The sequence below is a fragment of the Xiphophorus couchianus genome, chromosome 9 (assembly GCF_001444195.1).
Source record: "Xiphophorus couchianus chromosome 9, X_couchianus-1.0, whole genome shotgun sequence".
Taxonomy (NCBI): Eukaryota; Metazoa; Chordata; class Actinopteri; order Cyprinodontiformes; family Poeciliidae; genus Xiphophorus; species Xiphophorus couchianus.
Window position 1 is genome coordinate 14,980,295 of NC_040236.1, and position 27,909 is coordinate 15,008,203.

Consider the following 27,909-nt stretch of genomic DNA (forward strand, 5'->3'; position numbering starts at 1 on the left):
CTGAGAGCAGAGCCGCGCATCAAAAGTTTCTCCTCGGGGCTTCCACTCAGAGACCTCTACAAGCGTCCACACCCATCCAGTAAAAAGCCTGCGCTGCTCTATCAATTATCCTATTATCGGAGAACAGGAAAGAAACAGAGAGCTGTGGGTATTTCCTCCATGTGCAGGTGCAGTTTACCTCTTTCCAAGTCTCCCCCTCCTCCTTCGGGCGCTTTCTCTCCCCCTGCAGTTCACTGCTTTCTCCACTCTGAATTTAAAATACATTGTATTGTATACGATATTGAATACAAAAACTATTATTTCTACTCAATAAAGCTTGGATATTTCAAAAATTTCAGTGTGAGATGAGTAATATTTACAGTTCCACTTGGGGTGGCAATAAAGCTGTCTACATCTGTAGGTGTGTGGCAGATAATGGGAGATCTGAAGTTCATGCTTTATTGCAAACTAACACGAAGCGTTTTAATTGATTGTTTTGGCGAGGCTGGACTCAATCAGCTGAGAAAATGTTCCAATAAGCCATTGGAGGGGACTGAACGAGTTATGCATAATTAAATGCAGCCATTGGAGTAAGAGTGAATTGTGTTGCACGTTTTGGAACCCTTTATAATCAGCATCATAATCTTCTAATATTTTATGTAAAAAACGTGGGTATTGCTTATATCAATTTATTTAAATTTGCCATTCAAAATTACTGAAAGACAGAATGCCAAGAAAAACGGTAATAATAAAAACTGTCTCTAACTGTCCTTTGAAGTTCTGCAGCTGAACCACGAAGCTAGAAAAGATCCACACACACACCCCCACACACACCGTCCCAAATACTGTGAGGCACTTTATTGGCGCCCTCTCGTGGACGAAGCTTGGAAACGTAAAGGTGTAACCAGATTCAGTTTTTCTCTTTTCATTCGGAAATCTGAGTAAAAAAAAACTACAGAATAAACAACACATTTTACTCACATTTTAAATAACTTTATTCTGTAAGAAGCTTTAAACGTGTTCTTTTATGAAATGTTTTTTTTGTTGTTTGTTTTTTTTCTTCTCTCTCTTAGAATAAAATTATTCCTCTGTAATTTGCATTGGGATGCTTTTAAAACAAATACAACAAATCATCTATTTACAAAATCTGTTACCAAATCTATCAGAATCTGTGTGCATATAGGATACTCATCCAAACAACTGGAAAATATCACTGTTATTTTAATCACATTGCTTTACTTGGTAGAAAACAGTTTAACAGTTTCGATCAAGTCTCTTTTTTCTCCATCCATCTTCACATCGCTCACAAGTTGGGGGTATTTACAGGGAAGGGGAGTGGAGGACTGGTGTCATGTGATCTGATGCGGAGCCTCCAGCATCTCCATCAGGAAAGTGTCAATGGGCGTGTCCCCGATTAGTTTAAAGAAGAACAGATGCTCCAAACACTTGAGACCGATGGAGCGCAGAGCTGGCAGGCGCAGGAGCAGTTTGGCGAACCTGCAAATGATTAAAAAATAAGTAAATAAAAATCTAGTTAAAAAAAATTATCTTAAGATGTCACCTAAGTGGCAATGAGGAAAAAAATCCTGCTCTTCAGGCAAAAAGCTGTTTGAGATATACCAATACGTTTTGGGCAGAACCCATCGAGGGAGGCTACATTCCAGCACAAATATTGTTAAAATTGTTTAAAAGGTGCTATTACCACAAACTATTTTATAGTGATCAATGACATTAAACTCCAACACGATGAAATAAAGTCTGTGGCTGTAACATAGTAAAATATAGAAGAGATAGTGTAAATACTGTTTAAAACAACGTTCTCAAAAAATATCTAATGTCTTACTTACACTTTACTTTACAGTTAAATGCATTCATAATATAAAACCATCAACTGGAAAGTGGGTATGCCGTCCTCCTGATGGCTTCTATTTAACTGGCTGAAACATTTCATGTCTCCTGATTATAATATGCACAGTGCAATAACTGCAACCCTCCGACTATAGTGTGAGTGTAACATTTCCCACCTGCCAGGCTGGTCGGGGTACTTCTGTTTTGTATACGACTCCAATGAAGCGTAGACTTTTTCTCTTAGCGCCTCCACCTCTGATGGGTTTGACAAACCTTTTGCATCTAAAACACACAATCCAACATATGCATATGTCCAGTGCAGTACTGAAAGGTGCAACATGCCGCTGTATTCGAGTCCTGCCCATACTGACCTGGGTTGAATAGAACGATGGCTCGCAGGCAGCCCAGCTCTGTCTTATCCATCTGCATGTCTTTCATTTTGGATACCAACTCTGTGAGGACTCTGCAGTCAAAGATTTTTATGTTATCAGGACAAAAAAGTCTTTTAAAACGAGTGTTCCATAAAAACACACAATGTAAATTTTAACTTAATTGTTTTAGGCCATTCCTGTGAGACTCTTTGGAGTTTGCATCTTTGATATAAACATTTTAAGCTAGAAAAGCCTCCACAGGGTTTTGACAGATTTTCAATTTCCATATGTTTCCAGACCGAAATTTCAAATGATTTTCTGAAGTCTTTAGAACATTTTGGACTTTTTAGCGCAAAATAATGTACCCTTATTTCTGAAGTACTTTCTGAGGGTCTCTTACCTGTCGAAGATGGATCCCACTCCTGCACTGTGGGCGCTACTTCTGTGCACGTGTAGACCTGTAGCCAACAGGATGCCGTCTTTAACTGTGACTGAGCGATGCGAGAAAGAGGCAATGAGCAGCTCATTCCAACCTGGACAAAAAAATAAATATAAATAAAGACATATTGACCATATTATGCATTACATTTTTAGCAAGATTGGTTGCTTTTTTCTTATTTCTTTTCTGTGATTCCCTTTATTCATGGCATGTGTGCAAGCTCTCCCGCCAGTAGGGGTCAGTGTAGCTGATACTGCAAACTGCACTAGTGGGACTTAGCAAATATTCCAGTTATATTTGGTTTCACTGCTCTATAAAACCAGGTTTCAAAAATGTGTCGAGTGTGTAGGCGTGTGTGTGTGTGTGTGTGTGTGTGTGTGTCTTTTTAAAATGTTTTGACTGGTTTCACGTGTTTATTTTTCTGTGCAGCTGAGGCTGAATAAGTGTGCGTACCTGCTCGAAGCAGGATGACCTGGTCGTCCAGAGGGAGCTCAGAGAAGTGTGGGATCCTTTTGGCCCATTCCACCAAGGTGAAGAGCTGCTTGTCTGCTGCTTGACAGATATTAGTGACGGGGTCGTTGGTCTGGAGAGAAACATGGAGGAAGGAGGCCCACACAATGCAGTTAATACCTTAACTTGTGAGCTCCTGCAGTGTGACTCATAAAGTCACAGTGACCATAGTCAGTGAGCAGGTGCGGCTGTTGCTATGTTTAGTTACTTTGTAAACCAGCAGTTTCCTTTCATGACTCGAGACTCTTGAAATAGTCTTCAATTTGAAAAGAAACTTTCCATAATAATTTTTAATAAAACAGCGCCTTGTAAAAGTATCCACATCTTGTTTTTTTGTGTTTTTTTTACATTTTGCCTCGGTTCAACTATGATCTGCAACAGTTTACGTGATGATTAAACACAAACAGCACCTACTTAAAAATGGAAGGAAAAGGCCAAATAGTTTAAAAAATGTACACAGGGCAGACGGGTCGAGGAAAAAGTTGTGGAGAAGTTTTAAACAGGGTTAGGTTATAATCCCATATTCCAAGCTTTTCAAATGCGTTTAACCTTCCAGCTGGGAAACAGCCATCGATAAGCAGCTAGATCTGCAAAGAATCTCTTTATTCAGTGTGACAGAGTTTAAGTTACTTTGCAAAGACTGATCAACATAATTTTTCTCTAAGTGTGCAAAATGGGAAGTGATATCCTCCAAAGCATCAATGCATTTGACTTTTTTTTCTGTAAGATATTTGAATCTGACTTCGGAGTAAAGACTATAACATCCGTAAGTCTAAATTGGATTTAGTCTCTCAAGCTGCTTAACCTGACTAACCTTTGATTAACTCATCAACAATCCTTTATCAGTGTTAATAGATTCCCTTCTAAACTCATTTCTACTTGGACTGGTCGGGTTCTTTTTGTTTAGCTTCATAATCTGCAATACATGTCGCTTCCTCCTCAGATTATTCATACCATTAGATGGATACAGCACATATTATGGAAATAGGAGCTTTGTATTAATTAGTCTCATAACAAAAGGCAACTATCTGTGTGACTTAGATCCTTACCGAGTTTCCGGGGCTGCCATCGCTGTACGTCTCCGTTTTGGGCTCCACAGCCAGCTCAGCATCCAGGATCTTTTCCACCGGCATGTCGTCGTTGAAACTGCTGGTGGATTCCACCTCGTTCTCGCCGCGCTCCTTCCCGCGCTGCCTCTCTTCCTGCACGGCTGCACACACGCCCACACCCAAACATGGACACACACAAAACATCCATTTAAGTTCAAGCTTTTTAATACAGATATGTGAGCTTATGAAAAAGTGTGTTGAATGCCTGACGGTACTTTGAATCAGACAAACTGGCCTCATAATAACGCATATTCTAGTTTACTGAACATGACTTTTGCACTTTGTTGAAGCACCTACTGATTTATTTTTAACCACCTAGTCTACTTTGGAGGGAATTTATCAGCATCCCACATCCTGAAGTGTTAATATTTGACCACTCTGCCTTGGAGACTTCATTCAGATCTGTCAAATTGTGAGAACATCTCCTGTCCACAGCCCTACATATTTGCTGTCAGATTTAGTTCTTGATTCTGTCTTGGCAATTTCAAAGCTATTCCAATGATGAAAATGCTATTTTTTTATTGATTTGAATACATACAATCCTTCTTCATCTTTGGCTTTTCAGCAAATGTTTAAAAGTTTTGGGTGTAAGTTGATCTATAGTAATTTCACTATATGTATGACTTTGGGATCAGGACAGCTGAACTTCAGCATATTTCAACAAATTTACTATAACTGATAAAGTGTGTGAGCTCAAGAAGACCGAACTGTGAAACTGAATCATGATGTGGTCAAACAACATTTTTGTTTAAGGATCAACAGAATAATAGCCAAGTTATTAAAAAAAATAGGTAATAACACAGGATATAGGCCATAGTTCATATTAAAGTTAGGAAATGATGTACTATAGGCTCATTCAAAAAAAACTCCTGTTTTAACAGAACCCTTTTAAAAGGCTCTGTAGTTGGACCTCCAACAATTAAAATTGTGAAGTATGGACTTGTCTTAGTTAAAACCTTGACAACTTCAAGTAAGAGATTATATCAAATCCATATAGAGCCACTAAAAACCCACTTAATCTGCTTTATGTTGTTTCTAATAACATATATCATTTCCATAATTGTTTAAAACTGAAGATCGGTTGGTTTATCTAGGATTAAAAAAAAGCTTCAAATCAATAATCAGATATCATCCACACCTGCTGTTTGAACCTGTTTATGTGTTCAAACAGAAAATAAGACTCACAAATGATCAGAATTGTAAAAGCAAAACCTGTTTAGTGTGAATTAAAAAGATTACACAGGCTCACCTTCTCTCTTCATGCCCATGGCCAGGCACTTCTGATAGCGGCAGTACTGGCAGCGGTTCCGCTGGCGCTTGTCTATCAGGCACTCTTTGTTGTCTCGACACGTGTAGGTGAGATCTTTACGGACCGTGCGCTTGAAAAAGCCTTTGCAGCCTTCGCAGCTGTACACACCATAGTGCTTTCCTGTGTGACATAAATCCAACCCGTCAAACCTGCTCCGAAACCACAAAATCTGTAAATCTTTTTTGGGAGAACATCTCAAGGTCTAGATAATTACAGCTGGAGAAAAACAGAACAAAACTTGAGAGGATTCTTGGCAATGCTTGGTTCACCCTCAAATGTTACCTGAAGAGCGATCCCCGCAGATAGCACAGATGTGCTTTGACATCCCCCCCGGGCTCGTACATTGGTAGTTGATGTTTCCCAGAGACTGCAGGCCCGGTGGAGGCTTGATGTCCTCCGAACTGCTAACATTGTTCATTGAGTTCATCTGAGGATGGCAGGAAGACAGAGGATAAAATAAAGAGTTGTGAGGCTGGAGCTGAGCAAAACAGAGCAAGGGAGGAAGTACAGAGGAAGCGAAAGGAGTTCAGCAGTCTCATGACAGTATCTCCCTTCCCCTTTCTGTTTTTTTTTCTGCCTTCTGCTAGATCACTTTTTTTTCCCTTTCCCCACCCACTCACTTTATTGTGAAAGTGTCTCAGCAAACGATCACATGCTTGGTCAGAGGGAGGGGCTGAATCCGCTTTCTGAGACTTGTCATACAAGTTTTTTTTTTGTTTTTTTTTGAGCGTGTGTACTTGAAGGAGGCGTGGGAGAGGGGAATACACATGGGTGCTGCCGTACTCAAAAACAACAGCAGAGGGCACTCAGACAGAATTTCCTTTTTAAAGCTATTTAAATATACTGTGTACACTACAGTCAGAAATGGCTTCACTAGTTTCCCAAAGATTCGCATTTTAACTGATGTACATTTTTGTAAAATAAAAATATTTTCTGCCTGACAGATTTCTTTGGTTTTTGCTACACTTGCTGGTTTCAGATTATTGAACAAATGCTTGATAAAACCAACTAAACAACCTGTATAACTACACAATGCAGATTGCAAATGATAAGCTAAAATATTAAGGGACATAAAATTACCCACACCATTCTAAAGCTGTGTGAAACGTATTTCCTTTTAAATTGAACAACTGGTTGTGCTACTCAACTCCTGTTTACAGTAACTGCCAACAAGTCTTTAGTAGATTTTCAGTCAATTCTTTGTGGAACGGGGGTTTTTTCCACCACATCAGAGGGATTTCAAGAACAAACAGCCTGTTTAAGGTCCATGTCACAACATCTACCAGCATTAAGTATAGACTTTGACTAGGTAGTTTCAAGGTTTTCTTTTCGAGCTAGTTCATTTTCTGCTGACTGGCCTAAGTGTGTGTGTCCTTAAGATCACAACAGTTTCCTTCAGGATTTTCTGTTAGCAACCTGATTTCATAGTTTTCATTGCATTCAGAAATGCATTTCTATGCCAAATATGTCAGATGTCCAAAATGTTTTACTTTTGTTTGCTAGAGCATAGATTTTTTTAAGTCTCATGTTGGTGATTTTCACCCTGAAACTCTCCAATGGAAGTAATTTTTGCCCCATCACCTTTTTATTGTTGAATCATGTACCCAGACCATAGATGAGGCAGTTGAGGCCTGCAGTGCTTGAGATGTTGACATTGCTTCTTTTGTGATAAATCATCAAGGCATTATGCAAAACTATAAAAGCAAAACCAAAGCCATTTGTGGGTGCCTTAATGCCAGCTACTACAATGTGGCCCGTATTTACCCAAAACTCTGCCTTGGAGCTGCAGGCCATATCCGAGCTGCAGCTCCAGTGAGCACCACTTTCTTTTGAGCTGTTTTTACAACAATTTAAGGTAACATAGTTACTTGATTGTGGGGGAAAAAAACGGCAGCATATGTTTTAAAAATACAGAATTTTCCAGGTGTATTTCATCATTTTGTTTAACTTCTTTTTGTCTATACTCAGGTTATCTTTGTCTGACAATAAATGTTGTTTTGTGATCTGTTACTATTAAAAGCAAAAACACATCTGTAAAGGGGCAGATACTTTTGTCGCAGCACTGTCAGTGACAAGTCTGGCTCCAGGCTCTCACATCATGGTGTGCAATAACAAACTTAAACTTCAACAAGGTTAACAAGGACATCAATCCATGAGAAATTGAAGTTTTTACACAATCACTTTCAAGACAGTGGAAGCTTTTGGCTCCTGCATTTTTTCAGCCTTCTATCGACATCCTGCCCTTTGACCTTGGGCCGTCGGCAACAACCCTGCAGAATGCACATTTGTCTCCCATGCTCATGTTTGTTAACTTGCAAACATCTGCAAAACAACTGGAGAGAGGCATGCCTCTGACCTATATATTTAGCTGAGAATGACATATGGATAATCCCCCCAAAGTCACCTCTAGCTCTTCCTATCACTTATTTACAACATGCACTCTGTAGATCCTCTGATGGCCAACTGGGCCTGGGTATTTCAGACCTCTAAAGGTTACCAGAGGTTTTCCTTCATGTTAGTTTTCCCTTATGTTCTCAGAGAGCGCTGGTTTTCCATGCATCTGTCACCCTCTCTCAGTGCGGGTGGCCCAGAGGCAGATAGTCATACTTAAATGAAACATCAGCTCCTCCATACTCGCTCATCGGTGAGTCAGTGGTGAACAGCGATTCTTCTTTAGCATGCAATGGTGTTGTCACAAATAATTAATATCACAAAGACTAAAAAAAGTAAACCTTTTCAGCGGTGTTGTACAGACAGGATGCTGCTTTAAAAAAAAACAGTAAACCACTGTAGATAAGGACTACAAGCTTTTAGTATGGATTATTGATGGATCATATATTCTTTACTCAAAACAAGAGCACATTGCTTCATTTAGGATAGGTTTATATGGGCTTTAAAGGGGGCAGACTCCATTATGATCTGCAAATCAAGCACTTTGACTCTAAACATACAGCCAGATTTAAATTATGTTTTAGATTAAAACATATGTTACTGGAATGGCATATTTGAAGTTGAGACCAAATGTCCACTGTCTGATCTGAGCTACTTTGCATAGTTCAGTCCTGTTCACTTCCAATTATTTTGCTGTTGTAATTGCAGAAAAGGATGGTTCTACAGTGAAGTTTCTGATTCTAACATAAAACATATGAAAGTTTATGCAGTATATATATGTTTTGTAAGGCAGACTTGACTATCTAAATTACTTCTTCTAATATGAAAATATGTATGAAGTGTAATGCTGAGTGTCAGGTTTTTCTCTGCAGGTAAGGAGGGACTGCCACTCTGCATCACAGCAGTACTTCAAAACTCAGAGATGACCTTTAGGGCAAGAAGTTTAAAGGTCAACAGAAAGGTTAAGGAGAAAGAGGAGTGCCTGAGAGCTAGTGGAGAGACCCATATATCAGCCTCTGATCTGCTGTAAGATATTCCACAAATGAAAGACACATGATCAAGAGTTAAGCATGTTAAGTTCTCTAAGTGCTTTGTTTTCAGACTCAAAATGTTGTCAAGCAGCAAGGGCAACTTTAAACAGTTTAAAGGGCAGAAAAACAAACCACATAGAACCTTTCAAAAATATATATGCTACTTTTTGAAACATTTCAGTCTCTTGCTTACACCCATTCATTTCTCACCTGTGGACTGCTGATTGGTCCAAAGTTCATGTTGGGAGTAGACTGGAGGGGTACGGAGGGTGATCCCAGTGACGACGTGATGACGGGATAAGGTGATGCCAGGCCGTTCATCGGCGAGCCCAGGGTGGACATGGGGGACGGTAGGGGCCTGGAGGTGCTGATGACTGAGGGATGTCCCACCATGCCAGCCATGGAAGGGGGATGACCGTGGCCTGCACTCATTGGCCCTGCCGAGTCTGGATAAGATAGAAGTGTAGTGAGTGACTGAGCAACCTACTTAACTCTACAAACTTTGACCTCATGAATTACTTATTGAAACAGATGCACTGTGTTACTCATAACTCAATCAGACTCCAGTTTCCTTCCAAATGATGAATCAAAGTCTAATATTTACACATAGTTTATAACCCATTAAGGTTTCCGCCGACTCATGAGGAAAATATCTTTCTTCTGAGCTCCTAAACGATCCACCAGCTTATCTGTCATCTGGTTGAACAGTTGGCTTTCTGCAGGTTTATGATAGTCTTTAAAAGGAAAAGATTTAACAGACTTACAACCAAAACAATAAGCTGAAAGATACTAAAAACAATGATCCCAGTTGTGAAAACAATACCTTGTTCCCATGGTTACACATTAAAACAACTGTCAGAAGATTTTTAAAAAACTAGCATCCAAAACCAGAAGGACTATGTCCAAAATATCAACACCTCTACCAAAAAAAATTATAAACAAAAGTTTACAAAGAAAATAAATTCAAACTAACATAACAAAGATACTCCAACTTGCTGCCACCATGAGCAGCGCAATTACAGAACAAACACGCCAGTCCTCAAGAGCAGGGGTCCTACAACTTTCAATGTGTTCCAGGGTTAACATACCTGAATCAAAGGACTGAATTACCTCCTTATGCACTCAAGAGTCCTGAAAATGACCTAATTATGTGATTCAGGCATGTTGACACAAAGACACATCTAAAAGCTGCGGGACGCCAGCCCTCAAGTAGTTTGACACCAGAACATACATTAACCTACAGACAGATTTTCAAAGAAAATCTTAAAGTGATTACATTAATACAGGGCTTAATGATATCATCAAAAATATGTCTTTATAATTATATTACTGAAAATTGCTCTGATAATTTCTTTATTATTACACAATGTCCTTTCTAAACTAAGTCTGTTCAATTGGATGATATATATAATTGACATAAAACTTTAAATATGTTATCCTACTAAAAAATGTTTCCATGCTTTCTCCTGCCATCGTTATGTTGCCATGGCGATTGGGACGTACATACTGGGGCTCAAAATCAATATGTCATTTGACATAGCTGTACTTTTTGAATATGAAGACAATAAACCTTAAAAAATAATTGATATTGCTAAATATTAGTATAAACATTAGTCAATCAGCAGGCTATCATGTGAATTAGCTCATCTCATCTCATTTCAACATTCTGGGTCCAGTTATGTTAAGTTTTTTCTGGGTCACAATTTGACACCTAAATATTATTATTGGTAACCCTGACAAAAGCGTCCACACAAAAGTTTTAAAATACATACAATTTTATTACAGTCACATAATATATCAGATTGTTAATGTGAAAACATTACCAATCTACCGCAGAATACTGTATAATAACCACAATAATAAAACAATTCTAATTTCTAAAAAATCTTCACATTAAATGTCTTAATTAAATATTTCACACTCAAATAACACATTTACAATAAAGTTGCTTACATTAGTGTAATGAGGCTAAATGCTGACATCATTTAATTGAGAATGGTTGTCAGGTTTGTTCATACCTAATATATTCCCAGACACTTACATAGCTATTTCCAAGTTTATCTGTAAATTAATGTAACACTATGTAATAATTTTAGGGCTGTTTACACATCTTTATCAGATGTGCCGACAAATGTGCAGGGTGCCACATGTCCATTTGACTCAGGTATTCTAAACAACTTATGTGATTAGCTGGAAGAACTAAATGTTCTAGATCAAGACAGATGATTAACACACATAGTCTTTCATGATAACGCTGCAAATTCTGTGATTAACTACAAAGATCTTCAAATGAATTGTGGTTGTATGGGGGGGAAAAAAGATTAAAGTCAGCTGAGATCATGTTAACGAAAGAAGCCATTTGTTTATGTGATATCAATGTTCGCTGTGCATGACTATACTGTTTGAAGCCCACCTGATTTCGGTCACAGGGCGCTGACTATGCCCATCCATTGATATAAACTGACAGGCTGGCATTTACATAGATGACCTACTTAGAAAAGCTGTCAGTCAGCTGGTTAACAGGGCATACAGTGTAATTTCATGCATGTGTCGTAGCTGAGAGCCACACAACTTTCACCAAATAACAATTTACATGTAAAATATGTACGACTGTGTACCACACACAAAACTACACACTGGCCACAGGCTATCCAAATGCAGCAACAACTATCTAGGCTGATGTTGTTGACTCAGAGAAAAAAAAAAAAAAGAATAAAACCGAGTTGCCTAAAGCAAAATGTTACTGATGAACAATGACATGTCTATTGTAAGCATGTAAACATTTGGATCAGACTGCATAAGCTGCTGCCTTTGTGTCACTGCCTTCTACCACCAAACACACTGACACACACACACACCCACACACACTCAGTGTGATAATGGGCGCAGTGCCAAAGGTCATATTTAAATGTCACATTCTCGTGTCTCATGTGTTAGGATGTGGGAGTGTGATAGCAAAAAACACGATCAACAGCATCTCGGACTTGAATTCTGCGACAATCTTTGTTTTGTTCTGCAGCACTGTTACAAGTAGGCATGCTGAGTCAAAATACAACAAATGTTCTAAAAGTGAGGAAGGCTCTTATGTGACATGGAAAAGACTTGCTCTTTGCAAGAAAACTCCAACTCCTTAGATCTCCATCCACTGTGTTTCATTGTGGAAAGAAAGCAATACGCAATGAGATTATCTACAGTTCTAAACAAGACCTTTGTTTCTTGACGTCATAAATTATTTACAAAATTACTAAGAGGTGTTATTATTAAGAAGTTAAGCAGAAGCAATTTCCACAATTAAAGAATTCAATGTGTCATGTTCCTTGGGTGTTTTGATTTTTATGTTTGCACATTTTCTTGTGGTCTTGCCATATTTAAGTAATCTCTCTGTGTTTGTTGACATTGTTAAGGTGTTGCCACAGTAGTTCATTGCTTTGGGTTTAATTTACCAATTTATTCTGGAGACATGTTTCTTGTATATATAAATGTAGATTTTCTTATACATTATTGTCAGGCATTTTCTCCTTTTTGTTTCTAGAACTTTGAGTCTTTGTTCAGTTTGCTCTCATCTGCATTCTCCTTGCCACAGCTGTACCATATTTCCCTGGATTAGTTTATCTGGCTCTCTTTACTACTCTGCTCTCAGTGTACAAGCTGCTGATTTTTCATTGTTCAGTACTTGAGCCTTCCGTTTATACGCCTGCTATTTTTGTCCTTGCTCCAGGTCCCGTTCAAAACCTGTACGTTTCTTTTTTATTATAAATGTTTAAAATGCCCCATTTGAGAAACAGTCTGTGCCTTGAATCATATTAACTAAACTTGACACTTAAATGGTTTCTGACCTTGACTTGAGTCATTGGCAGTTACTTACCTGTATAAATTTTAGGTAGTTGGAAAGCTATTATTCTTTTTCCATCTTTTTTTGCTGTTTTATTTGATCTGGAGGGAATGCAAGCACAAAAAGCTTTTGTTGCCCAGAGGCAGCAGTTGTTCCAAACACTCCACTCTAAATGACTTTAATTTATCCAATTCTGAGAAAAAAAACCTTAAAAACTGTTCTTTTTTCAAAATGACAATGTTTTTTTGTGTGTTTTGTTTCCCAATGTTGTGACTTCAGTTTCTTAGCATTTTGAAAGCCACCAATGAAACAAATTGCTTGTTATTTTGCAAACATTTTGAAATCCTGTCCCAATACTTAACCTCTGGCAGCAATAGAGGCCCCATCAGGTTTTTTCCCACTTTATTTTTCAGACAATAACATCGTTTTAAAGGAAACGGAAAGTCCTAGTAATGTGAGGAGTGTCATAATGTTTGGCTGCTGCCTCCCTGGCTGGATGCAGCATAGTTTTTTGTACAGACACTTAATGAACACAGCTGGCCATTCAGTCCCTCTCTGTTTGCCGAGCTACAGGTATTGCACAACTTCCTGTTTAGGACTGAGACTATGGCCTCCACCCGTTTTTTACTTGCTCACTTTCTCTAACTCTACAATCAATGATGCCTTGTAGATAAAAATGCAGAAGTGTCTCTTCCTCTAACCTCAGAAAAAGACTGGAAGAAAAAGAATTCTAGGAAATATGTTGAGCTTTAAAGTAAAATTTTACAGAAAAATAGAATAATAAAATTTAACAATAGTGGGAGTGTTCCCTCACTTTGGAGTGCATGTGGAGCCAGTCAACAAGATTACATAATAGGTGACCACTGTACAGCATGTACTGTGTCTGATTCTGTGCACTGACCTCTCGCTTTATGTGCATGGCAGACTCCCCTCGGGTTCACAAACATCTTGTCTGGTAAGCAGACAATATGACAAAAGGGCAGCAGTCACAACAAACATTTGGAAAACATAGCATAGCAATTATAACAGTCTGATAAAGATGAAAGATATATATATATATATATATATATATATATATAGATGTGTGTATATATATATACATATATATATGTGTGTATATATATATATATATATATATATATATATATATATATATATGGGGGGGGGATATAATCTCAGCTAAAAATATTGCTTTATGTTACTGAAAATATTGAAGTTTTGAGCAGGGTTATCTGTCTCAGTTCCAGTTGTTTTAACTATTGCTCAGACTAAATATCGGCAACTATAAGCAAGAAAACATTTTCCGGTCTTCACATTGACTTGTGATTCTCTCCACATGTCCACCTTACCTAAATGGTTAAATGACATATATTTTGGTTGTTCCTGTTTTGAAGTGTCTAAGAAATAGGCATTTGTATAATATTATTTTTATATCCTAGAGAAACAGAAGAGAGGGAGAGCACCTGTGATTTAGCAAAAACAAAAAATAAAACTGTTTCATATTATTGTATATTTCTTTTTACTGAATAAATGTTTGATCAACTTTCTTTGTCACATATAAGAAAATGCAACTCTAAAACTGCAGTGATAGTTTTCAGAGAAGATGACTTTGTGAAGGAGGTTCTGGGAACTCTTAGACTTTTCTCATATGGTTACACTTATTAGGAATACGAGCTGTCACTAATAAAAATATATAGCTTATAATATCCCAATAACAGTCTCATGCCTCTTGAATGAACCTAAACCTAAACAGATAGATTCTATTAATTCACTATTAATTTCTGCACCTGCTAATCCAGGCACAATGGCTCCTTTTGTCATATTCATCAGTAAGTCTGAGTGATGTGTGAAGGTCACTAATTTAACAGAAAAAGGAAGATGTCCACAAATGAAAAGAGGAAACAACCCTCCTTTAGGTCAAGCATTTTAAAGACTTTCACCAGTAAACTGAGTTTAAACTCTAGGTTCAAAAACAGATACAGTTGTACACAACAGCCTCTTATTGTACCATGTAAAAAATTTAAATGCATGACTTTTAAAGCTTAAAAGAACACATTTAAAAAAGTATACATAGAAATATAGCAGCATTTTTTAAAGTAAATACACTAAAAACATCTTTCAATCGTCTTTTTTATGACTATTTTAGGTGGACCTTTCCTCTTCATTTTACCCAGAAACTTGTTTGGAAATATTTCCAGTCACAAAAGAAATGAAGACCTATTGTTTGGAGATTGTCAGAGTGCCACCCATCATTCCTTCTAATTTAAAAGTCTTATTAAAACTGCAAATTGCTGATTAGATGTAGCTGGTTTATTATCAGTACGTTTCCTCTACAGAGAGCCAGTAAATATGTGTGTGAAATGTGTAAAATAGTTGTATTTTTACCTCAAAGTTATCACACCAAGAGAAACACAATGATGCCTTTGCCTATTAACTATTTTCTCAGCTGATTCCTAACTCTGATGAACCACACTTAGACATATTTATAAATGTCCACTTACTGTGCCGATGGCTTTCAGACACTGAGCAATGAGATACTTGTCAAAACGTATCAGCAAGAACTTGCTTCTGTTTGCTACTGCTGTACATTGCAACACAAGAGCCACACTTCATACACATAAACCATGGTTCCTAACGCAAACCTTCCAGCAGTCATGAGCTACACACCCTGGGGAACCAAAACACATGGGTGACCAGCTGGCAGGATGCCCGAAAGGGAATGACTGGAGAGGTGAGCATGCTTCGAAAGGTGAAGGTGTGTATGTATTACAGTGTGTGAGGAAGAAGGGCCAACAAAGCCATCCAATGAAGCATAAATTTCCCCACTGCCACTCAAAAGGTCTTATCCTGAAATAACCTGCATTGTGACTCTTCCATAAGTACAGGTGTATATCATCACCATGAAAGTTGAATGTTAAATCTAAATTTATTTAAATCTTGTCAGAGGTTAGTAGTCAAGCAATTTGAAATGTAAAATGTGTAATTTTATGAAAACTTGACAGAAAATTGTAAGCATTTTACACAGTTTAAGAAATTATTGGCCTCCATTACACAAAATTACAAAAATAAGCGTCTTCATAACAAGTTTCAGAACATTAAAAAGGCATCCAATGAAAAACAGCCTGAGACAAAATCAAGCCACACAGTTTCCTGTCTTTCTTTGTGTACAAATCTGCCCTGCTCCAGCATCTATCTGAGAGCAAACAGACAGACAGAGCAGAGAAGGGCACCTTTGACCGCTGGCGTCGCCAGTCAAAGGTCACCTGTTGCCAAACTCCCGAACCAAGTTCACGAGAATTTTCTACCTGCAGCATTATCGTCACACAGAAGCGACTGTAGCAGAGGAGCATGCAACTCACAAACAAAATCAGCAACCAATAATGACAGTTCGATCTGACGACTAGATGTGCGACTTTTACGATAAATCGCAGTGGCTCTGAGCAGCAAATGCAACAAACACAGGCTAGTTTTTTCTACTAGTCAACTACTAGTTTAAGACTGTTAATCAATTTAACAGAGAATGCTGCAGACTTATAATTACCTTCTGTAAACTTTAGATAAACAATATCAGATAATCTTGTTTCCTGTTAGAAAATTACTTTGACACCAATCATTAACATAATAATGTTGGATAATGGCCACTAAGCCTTACACCAATCTGGTAATCAGCAGGTTTAGATACACATCATAGACCATAAACCCTTTAACTCCCACTCTGCTAATTACTGGGTTGATACTGGCTGGAGTGATCCACTGTGTGGTAACTCAATAAGGCCATAGCCCCCAAACTAATAATATCTCCTGTCTGGAGAGTTGGGAGGGAGGTTGGGGGCGAGGAGCAGCAAATCTATGCTTGAACAGGAGCACAAGTCCTAAAGTCTGAGAGATTAGCCCTAACAAAGATAAATAATCCTCAGCATGTGCATCAGTTTGTTTAATATATATCTTATAAGTATCTGCATTTAGTGACTGTGTGTACGTGAGTGTCTGAAAAATGGGGGTCTGTAGTTGACAGTGCTGCAGCCAAAAGAACAGAGAACTTCCTAAAGTAATCAAACAGATAGCCTGCGGAGCTCATTACACGGAGCGGGCTTGTAATTAAGAAATAGCCTCCCTGAGAATCCATCCGCATTGTGCTCAAATGCACAGCCTGTGTGCGCATAGATTACAACTTTGTAAAATCCTCTGCATTCGCCAACACAACTATACCACACTTCAACCATTCATTTTATTTTTCTGCCTAAATGGGGTTGATGTTTGATCAATTGTGTCACTAAATCCTCTTATCCCGTAGTAAGTATCTGCAGCTCAGCAGGCCAGCTGTCAAGAAGGTGGGAGGCCCTGGGAGGAGGGAAAGGGGGCTAGGAGTGGAAGAGAGCCAGAGAGGAAGGGAAGCAATGGTTGGTGAGATGGACGGATGTAGAGTGTGATGGAAGGATGGGGGAGGGATCTGTCCCACTTCCCGTCCATACCACCACACAAACTTCAAACCTCTTTGGTGGAAATGTGAAATTGTCAACTGATTAGAGCCTATGTATATTATTATAAACAGATGTGTTTTTAGGAGTAAAAAAGTATCAGAAAGAAAAACAAATGCAGATCCACTGACCAGTCATTTTTGACAAGTATTTTTTTCGTAAGTGTACAGTAATTTTTTTTTTTTTATGTTTTAAATTTTTGGTATACAGTCTCTTATTCTTTGTTTGTGTTTTTAAAAACATTTTGTTAATCTACTCTGTTCTTCTTTGACGTCTGGCCTGATTTAGATTGATCTTTATTGACTACAAAACATGTAAAACAACAAACTAAACATGAGATGCAGATTCTTTGACTGAGGAAGTAATGTTGAATCTATCAGAACATTATTGAAATACAAGATTATTACTACATATGAAGCAAAGCAAATTCCCTTAACCATTATCTGATTTCTTCCAAACTCAAACAAGGACAATAAATACATGCTTTTGGTCGACAGGCCAAAAGTTATGCAAATCTTAAAGCTACTGTACTGAAAAACACATCTGATATGGGTAAATGCAAGTTACCAAAAAGTGTTTTGTGGAAGTTGAGTCCAGTCACATCTTTGAAATATGCATGTCACTTGTTATTCACTCCTATCCCTAATAATAATGCATGTTTATTAGGATCCAGACTAAGGACAGAAAAGTCATCTGATGATGCGCCTGATTGGCTCATCTCAAAAAGGCGAAAGTGAGTTATTAACCTAGCTGGTTTTACTTAAAGAAGAAAAGTACCAATATTCTAGCAATGGAAATTACAGTTAGAAAAGTAATGTACAACATGTTTGTGACTGTTTTGTGTTTTTCAAGACAGGAAATATTTCCAAGAGGAGAGAAAATGATGACGTTTTCTGTTGTTGCATACAACAGTAAAATGTCTAATTTTGCCTTAAGGACACCTGTGTCAGTGACAGATTTCTTTTCTAACGGGATGAAGCTCTTTTTGCTTCCTACCATGCAGAGAACATAAAGAAATGTGATTTGTTTTTTTCAATAAAGTCAGACGGCTGTGAAAACACGAGAGATTGAGATGGTGAACTTCTCTGACCCCACAATGTGCCCTCTGGTGAACTCAAACAAATATTCTTATACGCTTACACCATAACCCTAATTCTTACACCGAGTTTCAGCAACATTTAAGATTTGACATAAATATAAATATTTCATTGCATCTATATGAAGCACATTTCATATTGTGCTTTTTTCTACACATTTCGCGTCAACACACGCACTAAAACCTTCCAGAGGGAGACACGTTACACAGAAGCAGAAGCGGCATATCGATTGTGAGGCCAGGGCTGAGACAAGGACAAGATAAATATTGTTTTGCAAGTGATAAAAAAGTTTGAAGCTTAAACAAAAAGAGCTAGCAGAGAACAGGCTGACCAAGCAGTCCCGGAAAGCAAACAAGTAGCCGTACTAAAAGGCTCAGTGCAAATCAAAGCATCTGCCCTCGTGGCTCTGCCTGATGAGGTAACTCCAATTAGTTCCTGGAAGTAGTCGTCCCCTGTTACACAGGAGGACCATGGAAAGGTGAACACAAGCTCACGCTGTGACCCAGCACCTTTGAATAAGGGCAGCCTGACTGCTGGACAACCCAAGCAGCTGCGCTAGAAGAAAGATCATGGCTGCACTGAATAATTGAAGAAAAAAGTAAACATGCATAAAAGGCTCCTATGGAACACACAGTGAAAATGCAGTGACAGACGACTCACAAAGCTTATTTAAATGCACTTCAAATCTGGTCTGGAAAATACAATATTTGCCTTTATTACAGTGAAAAACCCAGTGAGAAGCAGGTATAAACAACAGACGCAATAGCTGCAGACAAGTGTTAATCAATGATGCAAAGAAGTTTAAGACTCATTTTGTCAAAACCTAGACAGTAAAACATTACATAACTAATTACTTTGTAAGGTACAATGAAAAATAAGCTTAGACTGAAGTACAATTTAACCATAAGACTGAGAGGTTCAACCAACACAATCTCTGTGATGCTGCACTGAGGCACAGCTGTGCTTTAAGACAAACACTGAAATCAGACATACTTATGGTTTTAGAGGATATAATCCCTGCAGTCAACAGCTTAAATAGAGTGACAGCCAGAAACATAGAAAACTGCAGATTTAGTTGTGCTTCGTTTGGACATATGAAATACTGCCAGCAAGTAAAAAAGAAAAAAGAAAAATCATGACACATGAACAGCGACACCAAAAACATCCACGCTAATCAGGCATTGTGAATGCAAAGGAAATACCGAGTGTCAATAATTTTGGGAACATTTAAGTTAACAACAGTAAAAATACATATTTAAGATGCTTACGTTATCACTTTCTGGAGTTCAAAATAATGCCGCTATTGGTACTGAGTTGCATTTTTAAAAATTAAAGGCTTTTTTCATGTTTCAGGCTTTCCTTGATTGCTTCTGACCAGCAGTTGCAGAATGCAAAAAAATATATATAAAATAAGAAAGATATGAAAATGTTTGGTTTTAACTTTAAATACTGTGATGTTTTATTCAAGGCTGTCGTACTGGGAAAATCTCATACTGTCTCAAGTTTCATCATTAGTTAGCGTGACTGAAATTAAGAAGATTTGTCTGAATGTTTGGGTGTGACTGCGAAATAAATAAGAGAAACATCTGAGCCTGAGAGCAAAGCTCTTGATTCACAAGTGTCTATTTATCAGCTATAATCATGAGATGTGGATCAGGACCGAAAGAAGGAGATTCCAAACACAAGAAGGAATTTCAGCATTGATCCTTTGGATTGAAAGAAAGTCAGATGACATGGTTTGCGGTCTTCCTTTGAAGATTTTCTGGTAGTGTCCCACTGTGAAGAAATGCACCTTGCTGACAAAGTACTTGTTAGAGGAACTATAACTTTATTCTGACCTGAAAACTCCTTATGATCTCTCAGAATGAAGTATTACCCGTGTCAGATGTCTTTCTCTCATATTTAATAAAAGAAAAACAATGAATGAATGAATGAATGAATGAATGAATGAAATCTCTTGACATGGGGTAGGGCAACGGAAGCATAAACCTTTCCAGATTCAATTTCCACTGGATAGATAAACAAAACATAAGAAATATAAAAAATAACTGTAAAGTATTTTTATTGTAAAAATTGAAAATACTGCAGAAAATATTTCAGTGTCTAACAGGTACAGTGTGCATTTAAGCCAAACATAATCCTCAACTTTCAGAATGATGTGGATTTAAAGCTCTGTCAAATGTCCAGATGTGCTCTCAGCAGAGATGAGGCCAGAACAATCTGCCCTCCCGCAGTCAACAAGGACACACTTAACGCTCAAGACTCCGTTGAGCACCCTTGTGTTTACACTTTTAGCTGGAGTGATGCGCCTCTCAAAGGACACTTGAGAGTACAATAGCTCTCTGTTATCTGCTCTACTCACAGATATAATCACACATGCTCACAAACAGTGTAGCGCGTCTCAGTGAGTCGACTCGGGCACATCCCGCCCCAATCTCAGGAAATATGAGCAGCGATGCACATGCACCGATAGAGGGACCTAGGGTGACGGACAACAGAGGCAAACCCCGATGGAAAGGGGTTAATAGGAAGGGACAAGTGTTGAGAGTTAAACAGATAGTGAAGGACAAGGCAAAAAGAGCTGGAAGCGTCCTTTAAGGTTGAGTGACATCCCTGCTGAACACATGTGAGACCTCAAGTGAGTCACAAGCTCTCAATTCTAGCAGGAAACAGCAAAGCCTTGTAGCTGTCACAACTGGTTAGAATTATTCAATGGTTTAAAAAGCACAAACGTGGGCTTATGTACATTTACACTAAAAAAAATTAAGTTGCAACAATGGAAATTATCCTCACTGACAAATAGTAGATATAAAGTGATCCATGAAAAAAATAAATAAATAAAAAATCCACAGTGGGACATGATAAATGCAACTTAAATTAAAATGAAAGGACTTATTTCAAGATGTACAAACACAAAACAACAAGAAAAAAAAAATCTAGTTACTGCTACTCACAGTGACCGCAACCCCTTTCCCTCCTAGGGCTGCCTCCGGTTGCAGGTAAAGAGGCAGGGTGCCACATGCCTAAAACAAACAAAAAAATAAAAACAAATTGTGCTTCAGCGGATCCCAAATCACACACTTTCTAGGAGAGAATAGAAAGGAAAGGCTCCATGTGGAGAAGGAGGAGCTGTTTTCAAGTTGGTGCTGCCAGGGGGGTGCGGCACCGCATAGCAAAAAGGAGGCGGAGTCCACCGGCGCCAGTTATAGGATTACCCAGATTATCCTTCCACGGAGATCAATCCCACAGGAACAGTTTGCTGTTCGACTGCTGCACAAATCAGCTCCTCCACCACCCACTCAACTCATGTCTATCTCTCTGTGCATGGTTCTGTAGCTGTGCTGAGACACCTGTTGCAGTGGCATGACCAGGGTGTCAAGCGTATGGGGAGGCAAGGGTCAAACTTAAAAGAGTCCAGAACAACGAGAAGACTCCGATTACCACCTCGTAAAAGGGATCAAGCCTGGAGATCATGTAAAGACATTGCAGAGAAACTCGATAGCTACCAGAGGGGGTTTTTTAAATATATAATTCAAGGACATTTCTGTAGTATATCTTGTTTTATGTGCAGACTGAGCATAAATGGGCTGAGAAGGTGAAAACATGGCAGCAAACATTCAAGAATTCTCTCTTTTATCTTCCCCCAAGCATCTGAAATCTCCCGTCGACTCAAAAAAAAAATAAACATAACAGCATGAGTGCTGAATGGTATTACTTATGGCATGGTGAGTTCTGCTTGAGTGTTTTGTTGGTTTGTTTGTGTGTTTAATAAGTGTTATGACATTCCAGGATGTTAGGAATTGTCTTTTAGCCGAAGCTGTGGGACGGACAAGAAAACGTGGCGCAAAGCGAGAACCTTAATGCAAACATGGGCCAAAAATACACCTTTAAAGGCAATGGGGAACAATACCTGGCAAGTCCTCAGGGAGCCTATACAAACTTTGTAGCTAGTAGTATGCAATATGGTCCTTATTAAAGAATCAATTCAACAGAGTCTTGTTTTAATAACACAGAAATCAGTCATTTGTTCACTATTCCAGGAGGAGTTTTAATTTGTCTTGGATTGCGAGCACGTCATGTGATTAACAAAAATGACCCAAGCCAACAAATGTGAAGCTGGCAGAGATTTTAATTTATCCTACCCACCTATCAAATGTTCATCTTATGAACACAACTGCGGTCCTGTAATCTTGAAAAACTTTCCCCGATATGTGTGCATCTTTTGCGTGACGCAACAGTTTTCTTGTGTGAGACACCTGTAGGACACTGGATCGATTGACCACACATCACTTGAGTGAGAGACTCCGGTAACCTTATCCTCCCGGTGACAGTAGTTGGGCAGGAACGTCGTTTGGCAGCCAGGCAAATGAAAAAGAGAGAACGCCAAAGAAGAGACCCTTTTAGACATTACGGAAAAAAAATTGCCCAGAAAGAAATTACAATAATCTTTTTATTCTTTAAAGCATGCTGTGTTATGATAGTGTGTCATGGCCCACATTAAACATGTCAAATCAACTCCTGAGAACCCTAATTAGAAATCAGAGATGTAACACAGATTACAAAGACAGGAGGAGGATAATTAGCATTACTAAATTTAGGTTACACTCCTTATTCTTAAATCTGAGTTAGAAATATTATAATCAGCACACTCTGTAACCTCAGGAGGAAAGCATTACCTTATATTCTTGTCCTTTCCTAAGATGTGAATTTTTGAAAAAATGAAGTCATAATTGTGTATCATGTAGAGTTTAACAATTTTATTTGTTGCTTAATCTACTTGGTTAGGATTAAGAAAAGAAGGTTTGTTAAAAAAAAAAGCTCTTTCTAAATGAAAAGGCTTGCGGGTAACCGTAATAAGCAGAACAGCCAAAATATACAATATTCACCCCAATAATTGGAAACTACTGTTCACTTTAACAGGTGTTATATTTCCCTAGTTGCTTATGTTGTTATTGGGAGTCATGGTAATAACTCCTGCTTTTCTGTTTTCAGTAATAGAGAATAAAAGAATAATATAGATTACATTAGACATTGTTGTTTTAAATTTTTGTGTAATGAAACTGTGCCATTTTTCCTAAAGTCATCATACCGTGAGAGTCTCATGCCGGCTCATGCTTGTTGGAAGTATGGGGGGGGGGACATTACATCAAGATACTGTACATGAAAGTGGCGGTAAGACTGAGAGCGACCTTGCCTCATTCTCCCAAACAATATAACCATCCTGTTTCTTCTGCAACACCCCGAAAATTAAACATCAGCACACTGTAAACATGACAAAAGCCACCGAGCTTCTTAGTGTGTTTCCGCTGAAGTATTTTCTCTGCACAGGTTCTGAAATGAGTTTTGGAGCCGGAGTGTGGATGTTTCTATGAGGGTTTTTCAGTAAGACTATAAATAAACAAAACTATGCTGATATCACATAATATTACATAGGCTAAAACAGAGAGGGTCAAGCTCACTTTTCTGTTTTTGCACTTTCTCAAATTATCATGATATTTTTTTTTCTACCTTAATAAACTTCCAGCCTACTCAAGCAGGCTGGCAACTATGAGTTGCATGCTACAACTCATAGTGAAACTACTAATTCAGAGTCAGCTTTTCTTTTTTTTTAAACCAACCTTAATTCCAGGATTCTCTTAGTTTTTCAGAAAACTCAGAATTTCTGTGCTTGGGTATCTTTGCTTGACATTTCCCCTTTAAGAAATACATTTGCAGACACTTAAGCAGCTGGGGCTATGAATCAGCACCTGCAACCATTTAAAAACATTAATCAAGCTACTGCACAGCTGCTCAGTGATTAAAAACTCAGTCCCCACAAGATCAGAGAGATGTAAAACAATCTGCATCCATACACTGATCTGTGTGTTATTACAATAATTAGCAAAGAAATAGTCTAATACATCTCATGACAAAATACTCCCGCAGCCCATGGGTCTTTCCAGGTTCTCAGCTTGATTAAAGCTGGAATTAAATCATGGCTATGACCTTCTTCACTAATGACTAATTACTGGCAATTAGCCCAGAGAATGGCCTCCTTACGCCCCATATTTATTTCCTTTATTCCCAACTCACAATCTGCACGTACACGCACAAAAAGACATCTGAGTCTTTACACTGACATACAAATGCACACGCCCAGTGAAAAGCACAACAAAAATGACCCATTGTATATACTGTCTGCAAGTACACGTGTTGGCGCTGAAGAATTGCAGGTCTCAAGCTATAGAGTGCCTGAGCAAACACTTGTGGAAAGCCACACCTACCTTACCTGTGTGGTTTATTCACTCTGCAGGATTTGTGCATGACTAAGCATTAAAGCTCCCATACTACAACCCACATTCTTCAGGTCATGTGATGCCGTCACTTTTTTTTTTTTTTTCAGTGAAATTTGTGCATATGATGCATGCACAGAAAAAGTTATTGGGTATATGCTTTTTGTTTTTTTGTTTGAGTGCATGAAGAGGTGAATCAGCGACCCTTGGCAAGTGTTGAGAGCTCACATCAACTCTGATGACTTGTTCCTTCACCACCCCTACTCCCACAACCTTCATTTCCCTGTTGATTTGCTCCCTTCACTTTCCAATCCTGTTCTTCTTTCTGCTGTGACTTCCCCGATCTGCGAGCTAAATAAGTTCTCACCGTCAAAAAGCAGCAAGAGGGTCCTCGTTAGCTTGTCTAGAATCACTTCCACTGACAAAAAATAAAAATTGCTGAAACGCAGAGAGGGGGAGGGGGAGAAATGCTGATTCTATAACTGCAAAGCCCAGGGCAGGCCTGTGTGAAAACCTGCTGAAACATAACATGTCTAGGAAAAACTGAGGAGGAAGATCACAAAAACAATCCCCACATAATCACCGACTTGTTTCTTGACTCCACACGCCTTCGGCTTCATGCTTGTAACAGATTACAAAGGCTGACCATTACAGCGTCGAAAAATGAGCACAATTTATGACTCTATTATGCATCTGAGTGTGTGGGCTGTCGATGCAAAAATATGTAATAAATCATAGTTCTGAGCCAAAACAGAGACAAAGAAAGGCTTGAAATGTTCTCTCAGCTGTTTTTTTAAATTTTTTTTTTATGAGTACTGTGCTCCATCGTATAGTGTTTAAAATATAAGTTCACTTTTATTATTTTATTTTGAAGAAATTTTCAACCCATAAATAACCTCAGTTTGGGACTATTGTGGGATTGGGGAACTTTTCAACTCAAATTCTTTGGTAAAAGCTGAATTTAAAGCTCCAAAATGTCAAATCTTGACAAATTTCCCTTTAGGTAAAGAATTATAACTGGGAAAACAGAAATTTATTGGACCTATATCTGAAGTAGAGCAACTGAACACAGTTGAAGTGCATGACTCTTGGGACAGTCCTATTGCCTAATCAGAAACTTACAACAGCGTATAAGTGAAGCCCCTGAGGGGGGCCTGCTCTGTTCCTTCTGTACCATGGGTTTCCTTCTCTCCATGCTTTCCCATCCATGTCTCTGTCATTCCCCAAGGACCTGCCGTCATTACAGAAACAATTTTCAGCCTCACTAAGTAGTCCTGATATAACAGGACACAGCAGCAGTTACAGTTGCTTTAAAAAAGTATGTAACCTCACAACTTTTTCACATTTTGTATTGTTGCAACCACAAATTTCAATGTATCTTAAGGGATTTTATCCAATGCTCGGTCACAAAGCGGTGCATGACTGTGAGATGAAATTATTATTATTTTTTTTTTTATAAAAATTTAACAAATGTGGCGTTTAAATGTTACTTTGATGTCCCTAAATAAACCCAGTATCATCAGAAGTCACCTAATCAGGTGGACTCCAATCAGTAATTGGAGCCGAGAAGCAGCGAAGAGGCCCATGAGAACAGGTAGGAGCTAAAAAGCTCCACAGCTCAGAAGAGATAATCTGTCAACAGGGAAACCCTTAGTCAAGCACTCCACAAATCAGGTCTTTGTGGAAGAGTGGCAAGAATAAAGTGGTTGTTGATAGAAATTTACAAGAAGTCCAGCAGATTGACACAAGCCATGTAGTATCAACAAGGAGCTCTGGTTGATTGAGGTGAAAACCTTTCGACCTACGTACAGAATGCTAATGCTGCAGATCACATCATTTCAATGGAGAAGCATGGCGATGGTACCATGGGAACGTTTAAATGGAAGAATAAATGCCGCTCAATACAGGCAAACAGATAGATGTTTTTTGGGGGTTTTTTTGCAAATGCAAAGCTGGTGGACACATACTCTCCCAAAGACTTCCCCGCTGTCATTAAAAGGTTATAACAACTCCCGAATACAATTCCTTTCACAATAATAGACTACTTCATCTTAGTCTACTCGATCAAATCTAAATAAAATTGAGTTTGTAAATGTAACCTGACAAAATTCAAACACTTCATCTTCAACCTCTTCTTATTTAACTACTGCTTTACTGTCATCTTTTTCTTGTTGTTGTGTTTGAAATGCTGCACTCCAATCTGTGTCGTTCTGGATGAAAACAAACATCACATGATAGCTGATGCATGTGGCGACTCAGTCAGATTCAATAATCGCTTATTAAAGATCGGGGTTTAACACTAAAGACAATCGTCTTATTTAGGAAGAGCTCAGCAGAGTAGGCCATAACTAACTCCACATGTTGCAAACTGATCCCCTAAGCAGTCACTGAGGGGTAACGGGAGAAAGCCACCAGCTGGTTCAAGGGCAAAGTCAGAAAGGGTGACCCGAGAGCTGCTTTACTGTACAAAAAAATCACATCACAATGTTTTCCGGAGAGGCTCCCGCAGCCCACAGCGCTGACCAGGGCGCGTCCAGCACGCACGCTCCTCTCCGCTACCTCAAAGGGACTCCCAAGTTTGTTTATCTGCAGAAAGCCGACATTCCTCCGCGCAGTTGCACGCAGTCCTCTTCGGACCCAAACGACCGTTCCAGACCAATAAATTGTGTTTCTGTCTCAAACAGTTTAGCAAGAGACGCGCGACAAGCGCCATAAATTACATAAGCGCAATTAAAGTGCCAACCTCTGACCTTGCCAGACCGGGCGCAAGCATGATCACCTGACTTTATGCAATATGGCAACAACTCTGGATTCGGCGTCGCAACTACTATTCAACAGCTTACTCTAACATTCGCAGGCAGGACTCAGGCGATTAAAGTCCGCGAACAGTTTCGCTGGACAAGACCTACGGAGGAGACGCCATGAAGCGATTCTCTCGAGTCAAAACAAAACGCGAGCAACAAGCAGAGTCGATAGGAACACAGACCGCCGCCGAAAGCGCAAGCCTTTACTTACTGAGGTGTAAATATGGATCATTGCTGTCCATAGTGAGCGAGTTGTTGCGTCGGTTTCCTACAGTGGTTGCCGCTCCGCATCCCAGTGCATTCCTCTCTCTCTCTCTCTCTCTGTATCTCTCTCTCTTTCTCCCAGCCCGACTGAACTCTGCAAGGCGGCTCAGCTCAGCGCGGGGGCCCCAGCCAGGGAGGGGGGCGCGGCAGAACAGAGCTTCTCCCAATGACAGCA

General features: G+C 38.9%; 1 protein-coding gene across 3 annotated transcripts; it reads right to left on the reverse strand.

The window, feature by feature from the left end:
• Positions 1-950: 950 nt before the first annotated feature.
• rxrgb (retinoid X receptor, gamma b) lies at positions 951-27,909 on the reverse strand. 3 transcript variants are annotated; one of them, XM_028026641.1, is made up of 11 exons: positions 27,682-27,909; positions 21,349-21,417; positions 9,198-9,433; positions 5,848-5,992; positions 5,506-5,685; positions 4,197-4,375; positions 3,091-3,220; positions 2,599-2,731; positions 2,199-2,290; positions 2,004-2,109; positions 951-1,476 (listed from the first exon to the last, which is right to left on the reverse strand). In XM_028026641.1, exons 1-11 carry the CDS (start codon positions 27,710-27,712, stop codon positions 1,329-1,331), a joined length of 1,449 nt encoding a protein of 482 aa, XP_027882442.1. In that variant the 5' UTR covers positions 27,713-27,909; the 3' UTR covers positions 951-1,328. The 3 variants fall into 3 exon arrangements, with proteins under 3 accessions (XP_027882442.1, XP_027882443.1, XP_027882444.1); XM_028026642.1 differs by having other exon boundaries at positions 4,197-4,357; positions 27,682-27,908; XM_028026643.1 differs by lacking the exon at positions 21,349-21,417 and having other exon boundaries at positions 27,682-27,907.

Excerpts from the sequence above, each read along its gene's own strand:
- rxrgb (XM_028026641.1), bottom strand. The coding sequence starts at position 27,712 with ATGGACAGCAATGATCCATATTTACACCTCA. Across the intron at positions 21,418-27,681 it reads TGATCCATATTTACACCTCA|GCATGTGGCACCCTGCCTCT; the intron begins GTAAGTAAAGGC and ends TGTTTGTTTTAG. Across the intron at positions 3,221-4,196 it reads ATGGCAGCCCCGGAAACTCG|ACCAACGACCCCGTCACTAA; the intron begins GTAAGGATCTAA and ends GTTTCTCTCCAG.